This window comes from Dermochelys coriacea, chromosome 3, assembly GCF_009764565.3.
Source record: "Dermochelys coriacea isolate rDerCor1 chromosome 3, rDerCor1.pri.v4, whole genome shotgun sequence".
NCBI lineage: Eukaryota > Metazoa > Chordata > Testudines > Dermochelyidae > Dermochelys > Dermochelys coriacea.
The window spans coordinates 159,966,785-159,985,689 of record NC_050070.1 but is presented as its reverse complement, the minus strand read 5'-3'; the positions used below and the strand labels follow the sequence as shown (position 1 = coordinate 159,985,689).

General features: G+C 41.9%; 1 protein-coding gene across 1 annotated transcript; it reads right to left on the bottom strand.

Annotated features, from left to right (window-relative positions):
* Positions 1–2,669: 2,669 nt before the first annotated feature.
* On the bottom strand, positions 2,670–16,899 carry SDE2 (SDE2 telomere maintenance homolog). Its single transcript, XM_038397497.2, has 7 exons — positions 16,640–16,899; positions 14,720–14,837; positions 12,150–12,261; positions 11,374–11,543; positions 8,703–8,814; positions 7,150–7,516; positions 2,670–3,538 (listed from the first exon to the last, which is right to left on the bottom strand). The coding sequence occupies exons 1-7, from the start codon at positions 16,745–16,747 to the stop codon at positions 3,323–3,325; spliced, it is 1,203 nt and encodes a 400-aa protein (XP_038253425.1). The 5' UTR covers positions 16,748–16,899; the 3' UTR covers positions 2,670–3,322.
* Between the last annotated feature and the right edge of the window lie 2,006 nt (positions 16,900–18,905).

Genomic DNA, 18,905 nt, shown 5'->3' with positions numbered 1-18,905 from the left:
AGAGTTAACTCAGCTGTGAGCACCTGCGCTGGCCTATCTCACGTGCATCCACACTGCTGCTGTACTAACTTGTCTAGGTTCTAGGACTTCTCATGGCATATCCCACAGTTCTGCAGTAAGCTGTGCTGCTTTAATTCTTTCCCAATGAGTTGTGGGAGAACTCGTCTGGGCACACAAGGAAAAGTGTGGGAAAGTGCTGGAGGACTGCCAGCCCTAGAGCTGTGTGAATAACTGGGTTTTCAGTTCTGACCAAAAAAAAAAAAAAAAAAAAAAAAAAAATTAAAAATTGTTTAGGTTAACCTTAAACTTCACTTTTTCAGGCCAACTGAAAAGTAGAAAAATTTGCTTCCAGTCAAATTAAACATTCCATTTTGATTGATCATTTAGCTTTAAAAACAAAACAAAACTGAAGGCAACTCCAAAACAGTTATTTCAAATAAAAAAAGATTTAAATGATTTAATCTGTAAATGTCAAAAGAATTTGATCTCAAAGTGCTTTTAAAATATTAACTAAGCATCACAACAGCCTTAAAATAACTCCTACCCACATTTGACAGATGGATAACTAAGACGCAGAGAGCTTACACATCTTGGCTAACCACATACAGAAGCAGTGGAAAAGCCCCCAAGAGTTTAATTCTCAGGCTTCTGCTCTAACTGCTGGAGAAATAATTAAACTTACTAGAGCAATATTACTCCTTACAAGAAACAACAGTGCCTATCCAATAATCCATGGGGGGGGGGGGAAGAGCACTCTGTGATTTTCATATACCTTTGGGAAATGCAAGAAATACAATATAGGCCATGTTTCAGAGTAGCAGTTATGTTAGTCTGTATCCACAAAAAGAAAAGGAGTACTTGTGGCACCTTAGAGACTAAAAAATTTATTTGAACATAAGCTTTTGTGAGCTACAGCTCACTTCATCGGATGCATTCATTGGATGCATATAGGCCATGTTAGTGAGGGGAGCGTAAGGCCACAGGCTTACAACTAGTTCCAAAGCAGCTGCATGAACATTGTATAACCCTGTGGCTAACTGGGAAAGAGGTAAGGTTATTCCTAGTCTAGAAGATTCAATTCCTGATGACTGAATATTGTGAAGAGGAAATGGAATATCGATACACAAACTGTTTGTTAAAAGCAATGAAGGTGAACTGGTTGCCTAATACCTATTTTCATATTCGTTACTGCAATCTCTAACTACACCTTATTCTGATGCAAACCCTTGTACAAATAAATTGCCCATAGTCTCAAGCAGGAGAGAAGAGATTGCTCTTTCCAAATCTAAACCACTTGCGCTGGATAAAGATGGGACAGGATGCTAGTGAAAACCTCCAACACCAGCTTAGCACATACCACCTCAGAGTCACAGCCACACAGGAGCTGCCCTAGGTGAAGAACTCAAATGGTGTTTGCATAAAAAATAAAAAAAACACACCCCCAAATGGTCATGTTTTTACCCTCCAAGTTACAGTATCTAGGTTTCAAAACCTAGTATGACAACTGCTCTCACTCTACATTCAATATTCACTTATTTTATCTTAGACTATCCACCCAATTTCCCCATGTTCTGTAATTAAAAGCCCACTGTTCTGCAAACAATAGGGTGAGCAGGAAGCACTCAATGAGATTGCCCACTGTGTTAGAAAGATTCACCCTTCTGGGAAAGCGTGCATAGCATATTTAAGACAAGCATCAACTGCCATCATAGCAGGACCATACTCAGCTGGGAGACCTCTCCCATGCTGAGCTTTTGAAGGTCAGCCTGATCTTCAAAAGAGAACTTTCTATCTGTATGGTCTTCCCATCTCTCAAGCGTCCATCACATACAGGGTTTCTTGATACTTTACAATAAGCTCTATTTTATTTTCTATAGAATTGCCTCTAGCCAATACAAATATTTTGGATTAAGGAAGTGGCAGCCAATGCAACAGAGCTCCCACGCTGGATTGTAACCCTACACAATACTCTGGGAAAGAGGTTACAGCAGCCTTGGCAAGTAATTATGCAAGAAGTGTATTCCTGCGGAGGATCGAAATTTTCATATTCAGACTGTAAGTGGATTTCTTGCAGGACCAGCAGCAGCTTTGATCAAAGTGTAAATGCTAGAAGTCAAGATTACTCAGTTCTGTATTAGACACCTGCATGCTGTCCTAGTGATTTCATGCAGCAATTCCACAGGTTGACAATCCATTGCATAAAAGGATCTTTTCTTTGCTTTTACTGCTCTTTAAGCCAAAGTGAAATAAAAATGGATAAACAACATATTTCATAGGCAGCCACAGGCAGAAAGACCACTTGTGGGAATCTATCCTGCTATCTTTTTATACAAACCTCTACTGAAGTTGCACCCACAAATGCATGGCAGCATGTGGCCCTTGGCCTTCCACACGTGGCCCCTTGTAACTTTGCAGGACCACTCATGGACAGCCATCTCCACTATTGTGGTATAAAACATGCTTTAGAATACCTACAATAATAGTGCTTCATCCAGCTCGCTGGAGAACATACTCTGCTGCTTTTATTTGGACGACTTCTCATTAAGCTTCAAGGCATTGCTCCATGCTGTCTTCCAATTAATTTTCCTCCTTCATGTGTATTATGTACTTCAAAAGTATTTATAAGTGATGTCTTCTCCTTTTCCCCCATTCAAAGTCTCTTCTACAGCTTCATATATAAAGATTCCTTTATTAAACTGCTTTTCATTTAAAGAAAACATATTTACACCAATAAGTCATATCACACACAAAACTGCAATATTTTCACTTGTATTAGCCTGTTATACTAACACTTGACAGCACCACCAAGCCAATTCACAAAGAGTGCATTTAACCATATCTGAAGTCACCCATACAACAGTTTTCCCTTTCCCTCAAGACAGACTTCAGTTGTCAAGACTGAATCATGTTCTATCTAGGCTAACTGGAGATTAAAGCAGATTAGTAATCCTATATTAACTCAGTTAGTTAGACTTTTACTTAATTGGGCACTGACAGTGTTGAACATCCGTTTCTGGAAAGCTCTCTCTCTTCTGAGCAACAGTTTCTCCTACCCTCCTGGGATGCTGTGTGCTGTTAATTATATGATTTAATGTAGCAGTTTACATTTTTAGCTCCCTTTAATACTTAGCACTTACTACTATGCAATTTACTCTGTAACTTGCCACTTGCACTTGATGTGTGTAGATACTCCGATTTCCATTTTTTTAAATGGTCTTTATAAAAGCATCAGTTGTTACCGTAACACACAGAGTGACAGCAGAACAGAAGCTGTTTTTCTGAAGTGTGCAGATATAAACAGAAATTAGCAACAGCATATATTTTATTTCTTTTTCCCTTTAGAGGACTTTGCAAACAGGGCCGGATCTATCTGGTCTTTAGACAGACCTCTCAGTGAGAAAAGCCTCGCAGCTCTTTCCTGTAAAGTGCCTCCACATTTCAGACCTAGAGCCATCAATTCGAATTTCAGCGTCTCTAATCCTAGCTCTTCCATCTCGGCAGCAGAGTTGAATGCCAGCAAATCTATTCGTGTAGGCTCCTGCAGACAGAACATGCAATTAATTCATTGTTTTAACAGATTAACAATATGCTCTTCTTGGCTTATGCTCATTTGGTCTCCAATAAGAATTCATTTTACAGAAGACTACTCCTCCAGGTTTATTTGGAAGTCACCCAAACACTTTCAAAATGTGACAATATAGTTAAACATCTATGTACAGTAAAAGGGATATTTTCACAATTAAACTTGAATTCCAGTAACCTAAGGCTCATTTTTGTGATCTACAGACAACTATATTTCTGAAGTTTTATCCTGCCAAAATACTATGGACCAAATTAGTGGTCAGGGTTTAACAGTTTGTTTATAAGAGAGAGGCCTGAACAAACTGGAAATAAAAACAAGTGACCGGTTATCTTCTTGTTCTTCAGAAGTAACAGAAAAATAATCCCATGAACACAGAATTCTTGAACACTTAGCAGTTCAACAGCCTTATCCTTCAGTTGCACAGGCCATCCACTACCTAGGAGACAAAGCTACAAGCCTTCTTCAACAGCCAAAATGAAATAGTCACCATGAGCAGCAGGAAAGAGGGTCGGACAGCCTACATTTCTATTTCAACCACCTTGAAGTTACAAGAACTGCAGACAAAATATTCTCTTTTTATGAGGTGTTTAGGGGAGAGTAAAGCTCTAGAAGTGCATCTTATTTTGACGCATAGTATAGCTGACACAAACCATGCCTTAAATGAAGAAAATCATCATCTTCAACTTAAGATTCCTATCAATGCAATTTATTAGTATCCACTGAATCGAATTTGGGACAACTCTTACACCGCTTATTAACAAGCATAGTGCCGTCTATGAAGTATCATGCTTGAGTTAACAAAAGGGACTCAATAATAAACGGTCCCAGTGACGGAAATGAGACTGCTCATTTGTTGGCCCAATAACCAGCAGTAAGTGTTTACTTAAGAACAGGGTCTGATTCTGTACAGTATCACACACTGCCAAGCTACACATACAAAAAAACAAACAAACAAACAAAAATCCCTGGCTGTGTCTTAGCACCGAGTGGAGCTGTTGTGAGGTCTTATTACTATAGTCACTACTTTCACAAAATGCAGTGGGCACCATCATAATATTTGCTACCTGCAAGAATTTACTATGCCATTTGTGAAGTTTCCTGTTCCAAGAGGTGGGAACACTGCAAATAATGAGGGAAAGATAAAGTGTTGCAAATATCCAGTTTAAGATAGCTCCTACTGTGCACTCAAGCATATGCTACAAAGTTTCAGTTAACTGAACTATATCTGTTAAAAACTAAAGCACATTTTGTGATGGGTTTTCCCTCATTCAATTATGTTTGTTCACTTACTTGCCAATTGTCAAGATTCAGCTCTTTGGAATGAATGTGTCCAAACATATTACTCTGACTAAGAAAGAAAAGGAGTACTCGCGGCACCTTAGAGTACTCCTTTTCTTTTTGCGAATACAGACTAACGTGGCTGCTACTCTGCAACCTATGACTAAGAAAGACTTTGCAGGAGTCAAAGGCTGAAAATCAAGTTTTCATTGGCTAGAAAGCTAATCCAGGCCTCTCATATAGCTGACAAAAATTCAACAAAGTAATATACCATGTGAGTGATGTGATTCAATGAGCTTCCATAAGATTCTGAACTGCCCATCTATTAAGGAAATATGAGTAAGCAGGTTACTCCACTGTTGAGATAATGGATTCATTGTTTTCTTTAAATCTGCTCTTCCACCACTGTTTGCAAACTCAACTGTGGCACATCACATCCTTGCTCCCAGTTCCCAGGAGCTGCTACTGTCTAAGAGACATACTGGAACCGAATCTTGTTGCTTGAATGAGAGCTGCAGTCTCAGCCATATCTAAGGTGGTCTGTCCAAGCACTACACTGAAGTGTTTATATAAGAGAAAACCAAGATAGATGAACTAGTCAATTGGCTTTTGTCTGCTCCAAACAAAAGCCCCAAGTGACTAACTTCTAACTTAAGTAACCTTCAAGGATGAATATTAAAGTCAACCTACACTTAAAGGTGATGTGACCAAACTTGATACAGTGAGCCAGAAAAATCTTTCATCCTACAAAGTAAACTATATTTTTCAAGAGGAAGAACTTTTCACACAAATGGGATGATCTCGGGCTACACTTGTGGGAGAGAAGGGAAGACACTCATGAGGAGTGCCTAACCCCTTCAGGAAAGAGAGAAAAAGATAGCTGAGAGCAGTTAGACATGGAGAGCCCTAAACATGCTAGGACTTGGCTTTCTCAGAGATTAACATTCCCCCATGACCTATCACTCCAGTTACAATCTGAGGCATTACTGCTTTGGTTCCAGTGCAGAACTCATGGGAGTTTTGTGATAGGTGTCAGAGGAGGACCCTCCCTGGAGTTAGTTTCCATTAGAGCTAGTACATGGCTACTTTTAGTCCATAGCGCAGGATGTATTTTTCACTGATCTTCCTCCTGTCCTAACCAGTGGGATTTTTCAGTTGAGTGAAGATGTTGGCTTCAGGGTAATACTGATGTGTATTTAAGATAATTAATTAAGTGGCCTCAAGACACTAGTATAATGATCACTTAACAACACCTCACCAACAGATATATGGACCACATGATATTGAGGAAATATAGCCACTTAAGGAACATTCTAGTTACCATCCCCTATAGGAGCCCAGGCACACTGGTAGGTTTTTATGAATACTTCTACTGAATGAATAGTCAGAAAAAAGGCAAACCAAAGTCCACTATACACATCCATACTCATCAGATCCAAGCCCCCTGTTCTCTGATGGCCCCCCCGGGACCCTGCCCCATCCAACCCCCCCCGTCAGCTCCCCTGGGACCCCTGCCGCTGACTGCCCCCCGCCGCCCCATACAACCCCCCCTCCTTCCTGACTGCACCCCTGGGATGACTGCTCCCATTCAACCCACCTGTTCCTCTGACTGCCCTGCCCCCTATCCACACCCCCAGCACCTGACCACCACCCCAAACTCTCCTGCCCTCTATCCTACCCCCCCTGCTGCCTAGAGCACCGGTGGCTGGTGGCGCTACAGCTGCACCACCAGAGCACCAGGACAGGCAGCAGCGTCGCCCGGCTGGAGCCAGCCACACCACCGCGCAGCAGAGCACCAGGTCAGGCCACGGCTCTGCAAATGCGCTGCCCGGCAAGAGCTCACAGCCCTGCTGGCAGTGCAGTGAGCTGAGGCTGCTGGGGAGGGGGAACAGCAGGGGATGGGCCTCCTGGGCAGGAGCTCAGGGGCCAGGCAGGAGGGTCCCGCAGGCTGTGGCCCATGGGCCATAATTTTCCCACCTCTGATCTAGCATATCTAAGCCAATTTGTTTTAAAGTGGTTCATGCAGTGACTTGGGAATTGTTTTGAGCTGCTATAAGGAGCTATTTAGAGCCCAGAGTGAGCATTATTTAGAAATACGACTTATCAAGAGAACCATCAAGGCAAGTTAATTTTTAGACCCAACTCCTTTGGCCGTGTCCCTTTATGTCAGCTAGGTAGGTCATTCACTAACTGGATGATAGAAAAAGTGGTCCGAAGATAGATGATGGGCAGAGAGGAAAAAGAAGCAATAAGTCCATCTCTAGACATTCACGTTTAGTACTGCTTACTGTGCTCTGGAAGTGGTTTGTTTCCTGCTGAGTAGCTGAAACATTCTCTTGCTCCCCATCTTTCAGGGTCTTAGCTGCTTCATTTTTTTCATCAGCTGCTTGAGTTTCAGTCTGCCCACTTGCGGGCACCTTCTCTGGTAGATCTTTTGCAAGATCTTCTCGTTGTTCTTGTGATTTCTCAGTAGCATTTGAGGTTGAACTGCATCCAATGGAATCCTCTGAGCTACTAGGCCACTCACTTGTGAGTTCAGTCTTTTCAATGTGGCTGCCAGGTGATTGCCAACTACCTTCTGCCGTGCTAGGAGAATCATCTTCACTATCACCATCATCTGAGCTCTCGGGATCTGCCAGTCCTTCCACTCCCATCCTGTTACAAACAACACTGGTTAAAAAATGTTAATTAAAAAAAAGAGTTACTTTCCCCTTCACATGCCCCAAAGAGCTCACGGTACTAGCCTAGGAAAGGAGGACTAGGCTGGATTGTCTCCAGACCAATTTAATTCCTGCATTCAAAAGGGTAGAAGTCACTGTTACTGTACATAACTCCCGGCACTCCCTCAGGAGCCAGATATACTTTCTAAAGCACTCCTAGTAAAGAATGAGCCAAATCTACTACTGCCAGGTGACAAGACCTTTAGCCACATGAGCATCTTTACTATGTCTAATCATTCTAGTTCATCATTTTAAACAATGGAATTCAAAAACTCATTTTGTTAAAAGAACAGAACAAATTATGATTCTCCCACTGTTTTCTCTATGAAAGAGGAACAAACTGGAGTGTGAAAACAGTCGGAGAATCTTAATTTGTTCTGTTCTTTTAACAAAATGAGTTTTTGAATTCCATTGTTCAATTCTCCTCACTTAATGTTGTAGTTAAAAGTACCAAGGGTGCTCAACCCCCGGCCCTGCCCCAGGCCTGCCCCCACTCCACCCCTTCCCCCAAGGTCCCACCCGCACCCTGCCTCTTCTCACCCTGCTCTCCCCCTGCCCCACCTCTTCCCGCCCCTGTTCTCCCTTCTCCTTCCTCCCCCCCCAGCACACCACATCCTCCCCCCGAATGCTGGGACAGCTGATTGCTGCAGGCAGGAGGCACGGGGAGAGAGCGGGGAGTTGCTGATCCTCAGGCCGCCAGCTGGTGGGAGGTGCTGGGGTGGTGGTGGAGGGGAGCTGCCGGCCCACCCTGGTTCCAAGCCCCCACGGCCAAACAACGTTACAAGCAAACATTGCGCAACTTTAAATTAGTATGTTCTCTAATACATCAGTGACATAACAATGAAAAAACATTAACCAGGACGACGTTAAGTGAGGAGTTACTGTATGAGGGAAAGACGAAGGGGTAAAGCTCCTTCAGATTAGATTTCCTTGGTGCCTGCAGAACGGCGGTAGCACCGTTCCTGGGAGTGCTCACTTTCAGCTGTCTGACTTTTACTGGTTATTAGTTAAAATGGTATTTTAAGCCTGTACCAGTGGTACAAAAAGTGATTATTTCCCCTTGGTAATTATCTATTGCTTTTCTTATTCGTTAAGAAGCTTGTTCAAACCATAATACTTACCAAAAACATTTCCTTTTCCCAAATTTAGCTCCACTCTTTTCTGACTCATTTGGGCGCTTCCGACAATCACTGGTTTCTGGAGACACCATCTTACTGGAAGAGGCCTGCATTCCTTCAAAGCAAAAAGTTAAAAGTTTAGTACCCTTGCAGATTTATTCTACTCTCTATTAGGTTGTTATGAGATTACCAAATCCATATAAGAAGATTTTAAAGCTCCAAGTAACTGATCAAGGAGAACAAGGATGCTCTATGGTTCCAATTACTTTCCATAAGCACATAAGGTGTCTTTCTTTCGTATTTGTGGAAGGTGCTGGACTGAGAGCCCTGGAGAGTGAAGTCTTCCACATAAACTCAGAACAGGCATAGTGTGGGCAGCAGTAGCAGCAAAAGCTTCCCCACAGGAGTAGAGAGTCAAGCCTATACTGGAGAGAGCACTTCTGAGGTGAAAGGCATCTCGTGCCCCTGCTGAACCTCCCAACAGGGTAACAATCGGTGGCTAAACGAAGTAACTGCAAAGGACACTTGTGTAATCCAGATATTTTATTATATTCTATTTCTAAACTCTCCATAAAATTTGTTAATCTATGATCTTTTTACTACAAAAAAGTTTACATATGATTCTTACTGCTAAGCTCCTATCACCATTTTCAGAGAGTTTTTGATGGCACTGCTGCTAACCTGGGTCTCATGTAGCCTACCTGTAGATTACCTTGGTGTAAAATGATACATCATTTGTATCTGTGTTGCAACTTCTTTGTGTAATATTCCAATTAATTTTATTCAAAGGAGGAAAACCTAATTCTATTGGTTTTCATTAGAAGTAGGGCTGTTGATTAAATGGAGTTAACTCACGGGATTAACTCAAAAAATTAATCGTGATTAAGACAATTAATCACGATTAAATCGCACTATTGAACTATAGAATACCAATTGAAATAAATTACATATTTTTGGAAGTTTTTCTACATTTTCAAATATATCAATTTAGATGACAACACAGAAAACAAAGCATACAGTGCTCACTTTATATTATTTTTGATTACAAATATTTGCATTGTAAAAATGATAAAAGAAATGATATTTGTCAATTCATCTCATGCAAGTACTGTCGCGCAATCTCTATCATGAAAGTGCAACTTACAAATGTAGGTTTTTTGGTTACATAACTGCACTCAAACACAAAACAATGTAAAACTTTAGAGCCTACAAATCCACTTAGTCCTACTTATTGTTCAGCCAATTGTTAAGAGAAAAGTTTGTTTACATTTCCAGAAGATAATGCTGCCGGCTTCTTAATTACAATGTCACCTGAAAGTGAGAACAGGTGTTCGCATGACACTGTTGTAACTGGCGTTGCAAGATATTTATGTGCCAGATGCACTAAAGATTCATATGCCTCTTCATGCTTTGTCGGTCGTTCCAGAGGACGTGCTTCCATGCCGATCACGCTTGTTAAAAAAATAATGTGTTAATTAAATTTGTGACTGAACTCCTTGGGGGGAGAATTGTATGTCTCCTGCTCTGTTTTACCCTCATTCTGCCATATATTTCATATTATAGCTGTCTCAGATGATGACCCAGCACGTTAGTTTTAAGAACACTTTCACTGCAAATTAGACAAAATGCAGAGATGATACCAATGTGAAATTTCTAAAGATAGCTACAGCACTCGACCCAAGATTTAAGAATCTGAAGTGCCTTCCAAAACTTGAGAGGGACGAGGTGTGGAGCATGCTTTCAGATATCTTAATAGAGCAACACTCTGATGCGGAAACTACAGAACCAGAACCATCAAAAAAGAAAATGAACCTTCTGCTGGTGGCATCTGATTCAGATGATGAAAACTGACATGCGTCGGTCCGCCATACTTTGGATCATTATCTAGCAGAACCAGTCATCAGCATGGATGCATGTCCCCTGGAATGGTGGTTGAAGCAACAAGGGACATATGAATCTTTAGCACATCTGGCATGTAAATATCTTGTGATGCTGGCTACAACAGTGCCATGCACACACCTGTTCTCACTTTCAGGTGACATTGTAAACAAGAAGCGGGCAGCATTACCTTCTGCAAATGTAAACAAACTTGTTTGTCTGAGCAACTGTCTGAACAAGAAGTAGGACTGATTGGACTTGTAGGTTCTAAAGTTTTACATTGTTTTATTTTTGAATGCAGGTTTTTTTGTACATAATTCTACATTTGTAAGTTCAACTTTCATGATAAAGAGATTGCATTACAGTACTTGTATGAGGTGAATTGAAAAATACTATTTCTTTTGTTTTTTTAGTGTAAATTATTTTAATAAAAAAATAAATATAAAGTGAGCACTGTACACTTTGTATTCTGTGTTGTAACTGAAATCAATATATTTGAAAATGTAGAAAACATCCAAAAATATTTAAATAAATAGTATTCTATTATTGTTTAACAGTGCGATTAATCGCACGGTTAATATTTTTAATCACTTAACAGCCCTAATTAGAAGTCAAATTTGGTCTATTTTACCCAGATGAAATAGTGAGATGTAGCCTGAAACATTTAAGGTCAGTAACAACTTCTCAAACAGTGTTAATTCAAAACAGCCATATTTTAATAAGATATGATTGAAAACAGTCCTATGTTGACTGATAACGGTTATTTTAAGGAATCATTCCAAGTACTCAGTAGTACCTTTAAGGACTGAATCCTCTAGCCGCTCAGCCATCTCATGACACTGTTGCTGGTAGTCTGGATTAGTGAAAAAGTGCTTTGGTTCTGCAAGTTTACGCTGCAGTCTTTCCAGGCGTCTTTGTTCTTTTTCTGCTTCTCGCTCTGCTTGCTGCTTCACCCACTCAGCCATTCTGCAGAGAAAAAAGGGTCCAGAAAATAGGAACCATTCAGTCATTTTAATCTAACAATGATTATTGCTCTGCATTTACTGAACACTTTCACCCACTGATGGGGACAGAAAAAGGAAGAGGATAGGAAATAAGCGAGTTAGTCACAAAAAAAGATGCACCCTGCAGCAACTCATGGAAATTTCACTACAGGAGGGAGGAAGGTTTATTTATGCAAGACAGATTAATGATGGGCTCCGCAGTTGTGTGAATATCACTAGCCTGCAGCTACAGGGTTGTGTGCTTTGAGGATCCTATAATTTTTCTGTTGTGTGAGAACACTCTTCTATCTCCGAGAAACACTTACAACAGGTAGACAAGCATGTCACAAACAGGTTGCAGTATGGTCACCTTTAATTTGCACTAACTATATACTCTTCAAGCAGACAGTAGACTCCTGCTAGCTTCTATCCATAGTGTGTTAAGGGTTTCAAAGAGCTAAAAGCTCCTTCTAATATCCATAAAGTTTCATTATTCTGACCATAAAAGCCTCTTGTTTGACCTCTTCTAACAATGAAAGATAGGTCATTGTATTTTATAAGGATATTTCTGATAAAGTAAATGCCTCACGCTTTTTCGTGGTTAACATCCCGTAGTCTCCTTCCACTAAGATCTCGGCAAGCCTCTCGATTCGTTGTCTTTTCAATTTGAGCACCAAGTGCTCGGAGCATAGATCCAAAACCTGAAAGTTACCAGAAGTCAGCTACAAAGCTGAGATAGGGAGATCTACAGGACCATAACAGTTTTTAAAAATAGCTATTCACCTTCTTCCCCTCACCCCGGTAATAAAGATCAAGGTAATGAGACATAATATACTAGAGAAAAAAAAAATCTTGTTACTCCCACCATTGGTGAAGAAAGAGATACTGAAAGTTTAGCTTGCTTTCTCTCAGAATAACTGACGCCAAAGATGAGCTGTAATATTTAATAGATACAATGTGATACATTATATTATTGAGCTGAATGTCTCAAACACCAAGTCAAAGAGGAGCATTCAAGGTATAACTAAGCTTAAACCATCTTTTAATTTTAGCTCTCCTGAAGTCATGCCAGCTGGATTCCTGAGCTACTGATATCCCTTGAATCTGTATTCCTGATACCACAGGCTACTGGAGTCCTCTAGCACAGTGGTTCTCGCTCTTTTCCATATTGGGACCACTTGAGCCTCCCCTCCCATCTATCCAGGATCTCCCAATGGGACCATTGTCAGGACTCCCATATATTGAGGACACCTGCACAGGGGCTGGGAAAGTGATTTTTGCAGGCTTTAGCCTAGATTTTACAGACTGCCAACAAAAATTAATTGCCCGAGAGCAGTAGTCACATAAGGCAATGTGGTCTGGTGGAGACCCAGTAATGTTAGAATTCTACTTACACCTCTGCCACTGACTTGTTCTTGTCACTGTCACGTCACTTAACTTCTGTCTCAATCTCACCCCCTCACCAGTTACGGATAATACTTACCTAACTACCATGAAGAAACAGTGAGGATTAATGTCAGTGCAGAGCTTTAAAGTACTACCTAAGTGCCATTTATTACACTATTCTTTAACTAAAAGTTGAACAAAACTGTACTAGAATCCTTGAAGATCCTTACAGCAGCCTTGAAAAAATGCCCCAGAAATTTACCAAGCCAGACACCCACCCATTGAACAAGAGAGTCACCTAGTCACTCCCCTATTAAAACAAACTATTGCCATAGGCGAATAGAATTTTGCAAAGTTGATTCCAAGCAGACACTTGTGAGGAAGTTGCTTACTACAGGTTTCACTGGATTTTATATTCTAAAGAATATAGAGAGCTATTTTCTAAACTTGGGCCCAATTCTGCTCCTACTGAAGAAGTGAATGGCAACCGCTCCCAAGCCCTATCATAAACTTTTCAGTTTCTCTGTGACGGTCTGATTTTGAGCCCAAAGGGACCATTAAGCAGGCCTTCAGAGGCTCATACCTGTATAGGCTCAGGCATGTGACAGAGTGCCTTGTTTTACCCCACATTTTTATTTTAAAACCGAAAGAGAAGAACTTAACAAGGCCAACTGTACGATTTTGAAAAATACTATTTAGTTGACTCGGCCCAGCAAGACTCCAATGGCAACTGTGACATCACAGAATGATGCATGCTGGATTGTCACAGTAGAGTAGAAGCTGGCAGGCATGACGCTGGGTGTTTGCAAGTTATAAACAGATACCAGCAGCCAGTTGTCTTCAGGGGGATTAAAAAAAGTCACAGAAGCAGTGTTTACTCTCATTCTGCCTAATTCTATAAACAAGATGTAGCAAGCTGGACCGGAATTCTAAAGGAAGCTCCCTTGATTTCTGTGGCCTGCAGATAGGAAATGATGGGGAACTTTACTGAACATTTTAAAATGAATGCATTTATCTACCAAATATGAAAATAAGATTAGTCCGGTAACCTGCTTAACTTTGTTATTAAATTCAGTTTTATAATGTGCCTACATTTCAGTGTTTCAGAGGGGTGCATATCTTTGTACTGATGATACAGAATATATTTAATGCAGTTATGGAGCAGGATATGGGTTGTTCTGGCATCTGAGCAGTAGGCAGTTGGGTCTTTTGAAACTTAAACGGCTGAGAGGCAATTTGAGTTTCTGTGATAAACACATTATAGCTGAATCTTTCACTGATAATTACTTTAGCAGAAACAGTTTATTCTGACATTTAAATGGCCAAGTTTAGGTTTCACAGGCACAATTTCAGATTGTCTGCACTGTAGACTCAGGAAACCAACACTGCATCAGTTACACTCACTTCACATTTTATGATCATAAAGGTTAGAATTTTTTTTTAAATGAAAGCTTGAGTTATGGCACAGGACTTCATGGCAAGTGGTAGATTCTGTGATGAGCTTTATGGCCATAAAATTTTAGAACGAAGGGGTTCTGATCAAGGATTTTTCTGACTCACAAGTTTATTGTAGAATAAAATAAGCTAAGAACCTCCATAGGTCATGGTTTAGAGTAAACTTTTCAAAAACAGGAAAGTGACTGAGGAGTCTAATTCCTGTTGATTTTAATTGAAATTTAGTTTCTCAAATCCCTTAGGAGCCTTTGAAATTTTACCCCTAGACTCGAATACATTAAAAATTTGACAGTCCCCCATGCTGCATCAGCAACTGACCTCCTTTTCCACCACAAAGTCTTGGCTCCAGACTATAAACCACTCCATCCTGTAGCAAGTCTTCAGTATTAACCAGTCGCCCATTACATTTCACATAGAAACTGTCCTCAGGAATGCCCTAGAAACAATAACATTCAGTCTATAAAAATGGATTTTAACCAGTCTGAGTAATCCATTTTAAAACAATAAAAGGAGAACAGGCTTTTTGTCTCCTTTTTAATAAGAAATTAAAAACAAAGCAGAAGCTTTCTAAGACCCCCAATCATTCACTGAACATGTATAATCTTAAAAATTACAAATACATTTTAAAATCAAATTATGGGTAACTCACTTGATGAACTGGAATCAAAGTACAGTCTCTCATTCCTGATTTACACAGCCTTCAAATAGGGGGGAGGAAGGAATCTTCCCTCCCCCTCCATGTCTAACATTGTACACTCAGGTATGTGCTACATTATGGAGTTACCTTTTTCTTAAGCTACTGCAATCTGCTGATGGGAAGATTATTATGATTTATTGATGTGACAGATATATTTTCCAATTCAAATTTATAGTGAAGGTTAAAGGTGCTTATAGAGTAGTTTACAATGATGTACAAATGGATTCCACTGTTAAAATGCACTTTATATCACTTATTGGAGGTGCTTAACTTTGTATTATCCAAAAAATAAAATAAGCACTTCCTCTTCCTCCACTCCTCTAGGGCAATCAGAGGAAAGAAAGAAGATATGCACAACCCCAGGATGTTTGTCTAGTGCATTGTCAACTCCTCCAGTAATTGTAGGAAGAAGAGATCAGACATTCCTGGCTCCCTGCATGGCAAGTGGGCAGAACATATCTGATGCAGCTGGACAGAAAGAGTAAAAGATTTCACTGCTGTCACCTGCAGATGTTGGGAGTGCGAGCCTTGCTGTTCTCCCTAAAGCTGTGAAGGCGGAAGAGGATACAAAACTGGATTTTTTTTTAAAAAGGTAGACTTTGGCTATAGCAGACCATCACTTGTAATTGAGAGAAATAATGTTCTTATATTTACAGCACCAGATGTGGACTCAGGAGATCTGGACTCAGTTCCTTACTCTGCCACGGATTTCCTGTGTGACTTTAGGCACACCACATAATATCTCATGTCTCAGGTCCTCATCTTTCCCTCATCTCTCTTGCTATTTAGATTGCACGCTCTTAAGAGAAAGAAGATTGCTCTTATTATGCATTTGTACAATATTTGGCACAAAGGGGCATCAATCTCAGCTAGGGCCTCTAAATGCCACTGCAATAAGATATTGTTCTGTACATATTAAGAAAAACAATCAACAGGATCCTACTAGAGTTTTTAAGCAATCAGTACCTCATTTATTTGCCAAGACCCCAAACTAGGGTCTCCTCTATTATAATTTAAGTGTCAGTGACATCCTGAAACTGTCCAAGAAGCTGCAGGTATGGGCACTGTTGATATTTCAGTGATCGCCTCAACCACTGAAGATTTAGAGTGGGAGGGACAGGTCTTCAAGCTCACATCTTTGCTGGTAAAGAGATTTTCTAATGTGTCAAGCAAAAGCACACGCTCCAGTAGCAGGACCCTAGAACCTAGTCACAGAACATCAGGGTTGGAAGGGACCTCGGGAGGTCATCTAGTCCTACCCCCTGCTCTAAGCAGGGCCAACCCCCAACTAAACCATCCCAGACAGGGCTTTGTCAAGCCTGACCTTCGTCCACACAGACGCACTCGGGCAGGTTTTGTAGCGAAGAGAATGATTCACGAGCAGGCCCAAGACACCGGGCAGGGGCAGCGCCCAGGTTCGGGGGACAACTGTGGAATCTGAGGGACCAGATCAACATCACCTCCCCCCTCCCTGCCTGCCTGCCTGCCTGCCTGCCCCCCCAGAGCAGGGACACCCCCAACACGGGCAGGGCCGCTCCTACCTGTGCGCGGCAGCGAATGCGGAGCCAGTCCCGCACCGAGCCGCCCCCAGGGGGCAGCGGCACGAGCTGCGCTCGAGAAGCGCCCGGGTCCCGCACCAGCAGCGCCATCTTGCCCCGCTCGGCAGCCCCGGCCTAGCCGCGAGCGGAAGCGCCGCAGGGCAGGGCGCACGCTGATGACGCCGGAAGCCAACCCGGAAGCTGGGCAGCCGTCACGTGGCAGACAGGGGCGGCGCTCGTGGGACGCGGCGGGAGGGGCAGGTCTGGAGAAGACCGATAAAGAAGGGCGGGGGCCGCCGGGGCGGAGCCAAGGGGTGACCACAAGAGGCTGGCAGCCCCCCCGCCGCCGCCGCCGCCCCCCCCCCCCGAGCAGCTGCTCCCGCTCCCTTTGCGCTCGCGTTAACTACAAGGCAGCCGCCTGTGTCGGACTGTGATCTCCCCCCCCCCCCCCCCCAGCCCGTCCTGGGAGCTGTTTCTTCTCGCGGCTGGTGTATTTTTGAAGCCTCGCGGGATATGTACCTACAAAGCGATCGGTGCACCAGCAAAAATGTAGTGCAGTCCCCACGTTTCAGAGTAGCAGCCGTGTTAGTCTGTATTCGCAAAAAGAAAAGGAGGACTTGTTGCACCTTAGAGACTAACACATTTATTTGAGCATAAGCTTTCGTGAGCTACAGCTCACTTCATCGGATGCAGTCCCCACGCTATCCGTAATCTCCAGTGTGTCCTTGCCTTACTAGCTAGGTGTTTAGGCCAACTTTTTCAGGCTTTGAATCCTAAAATTAGGCATTCAAACCAAAAATTTGCAACATAAATACATGCTTAAAACTCCAAGTGACTAATGTCGGTACCTAAATATGGTTGCATCTGATGAAGTGAGCTGTAGCTCACGAAAGCTTATGCTCTAATAAATTTGTTAGTCTCTAAGGTGCCACAAGTACTCCTTTTCTTTTTGTGAATACAGACTAACACGGCTGCTACTCTGAAACCTATGGATTTAAAGGAGACTTTCAAAAGACCCTATGGGGTTAAGGAGCAAAAATGCCAATGGGATTTGTGCTCCTAGATCAGTCAGGTGTTTTTGAAAATGTTCCCCCTTAATTACTATGTGAGTTTCAGAGTAGCAGCTGTGTTAGTCTGTATTTGCAAAAAGAAAAGGAGGACTTGTGGCACCTTAGAGACTAACAAATTTATTAGAGCATAAGCTTTCGTGAGCTACAGCTCACTTCATCGGATGCATTTGAGTTTTGTGGGGTTTTTTTCCCACCAAGTTGGGGGATTGTCTATAAGCAAGGACTGGCTTGTCTCCCAAGATCTGTGAGAGTGATGGGTCGTCCTTCAGGATAGGTTGTAGATCCTTGATGATATGTTGGAGAGGTTTTAGTTGAGGGCTGAAGGTGATGGCTAGTGGCGTTCTGTTATTTTCTTTGTTGGGCCTGTCCTGTAGTAGGTGACTTCTGGATACTCTTCTGGCTTTGTCAATCTGTTTCTTCCCTTCAGCAAGTGGGTACTGTAGTTATAAGAATGCTTGATAGAGATCTTGTAGGTGTTTGTCTCTGTCTGAGGGGTTGGAGCAAATGCGGTTGTATCGTAGAGCTTGGCTGTAGACAATGGATCGTGTGGTGTGGTCTGGATGAAAGCTGGAGGCATGTAGGTAGGAATAGCGGTCAGTAGGTTTCCGGTATAGGGTGGTGTTTATGTGACCATTGCAAATTAAAAGAACTTCCCAAATCATTACTTTTTAAAATCTCCTGGGGTTTTTTGCACTTGACTCACAATTTCTGAACACGTGAAATTAGCAAAGCCAAGGCATTTTTAACCACCATGCAGGCAGTGGCAAAAATGTCCACATCCTGGATTGGTGAAGAATTGCAGATCCCAATATTCTTTGTATAGTCCAGGAACTTATATTAGGTGTGAAACCATGTTAGCCATGAAAACAGGTTAAATGTAGCTTCCTGGGGTAGTAAGCCTAACCCCATCAGACAAGGTGCCAGAGCATAATTTGTAGAATGGTTTGGAGTATGCTGGCTAGAGAAACTACTGAAAGTGTTACCTTCTTTTAACACCTTTCTTGCACAAACAATATTAAAAATGGTTTTAACATGGTTTTCTTTTAAGCACCAGTTCAGTTCCTTTGGAGGTAGCAATGGTAGTAGAGCTACTGTAGGCTAGCTGCTGACATTTTTACCTCTGTCATCTAATCCTGCTCAAAGCAGGCCTAGATCATAAGATAGTTAAAATGTCACTGGCTAGTCCATGATACAATGGT

Bases quoted from the DNA above. Each gene is read 5' to 3' on its own strand.
- SDE2 (XM_038397497.2), bottom strand. From the start codon at position 16,747: ATGGCGCTGCTGGTGCGGGACCCGGGCGCTTCTCGAGCGCAGCTCGTG. The intron at 11,544-12,149 runs GTGAGGCATTTA...TTTTCTCTGCAG, and splicing joins GATGTTAACCACGAAAAAGC to AATGGCTGAGTGGGTGAAGC. The intron at 7,517-8,702 runs GTAAGTATTATG...TGTTTGTAACAG, and splicing joins GGGAAAAGGAAATGTTTTTG to GATGGGAGTGGAAGGACTGG.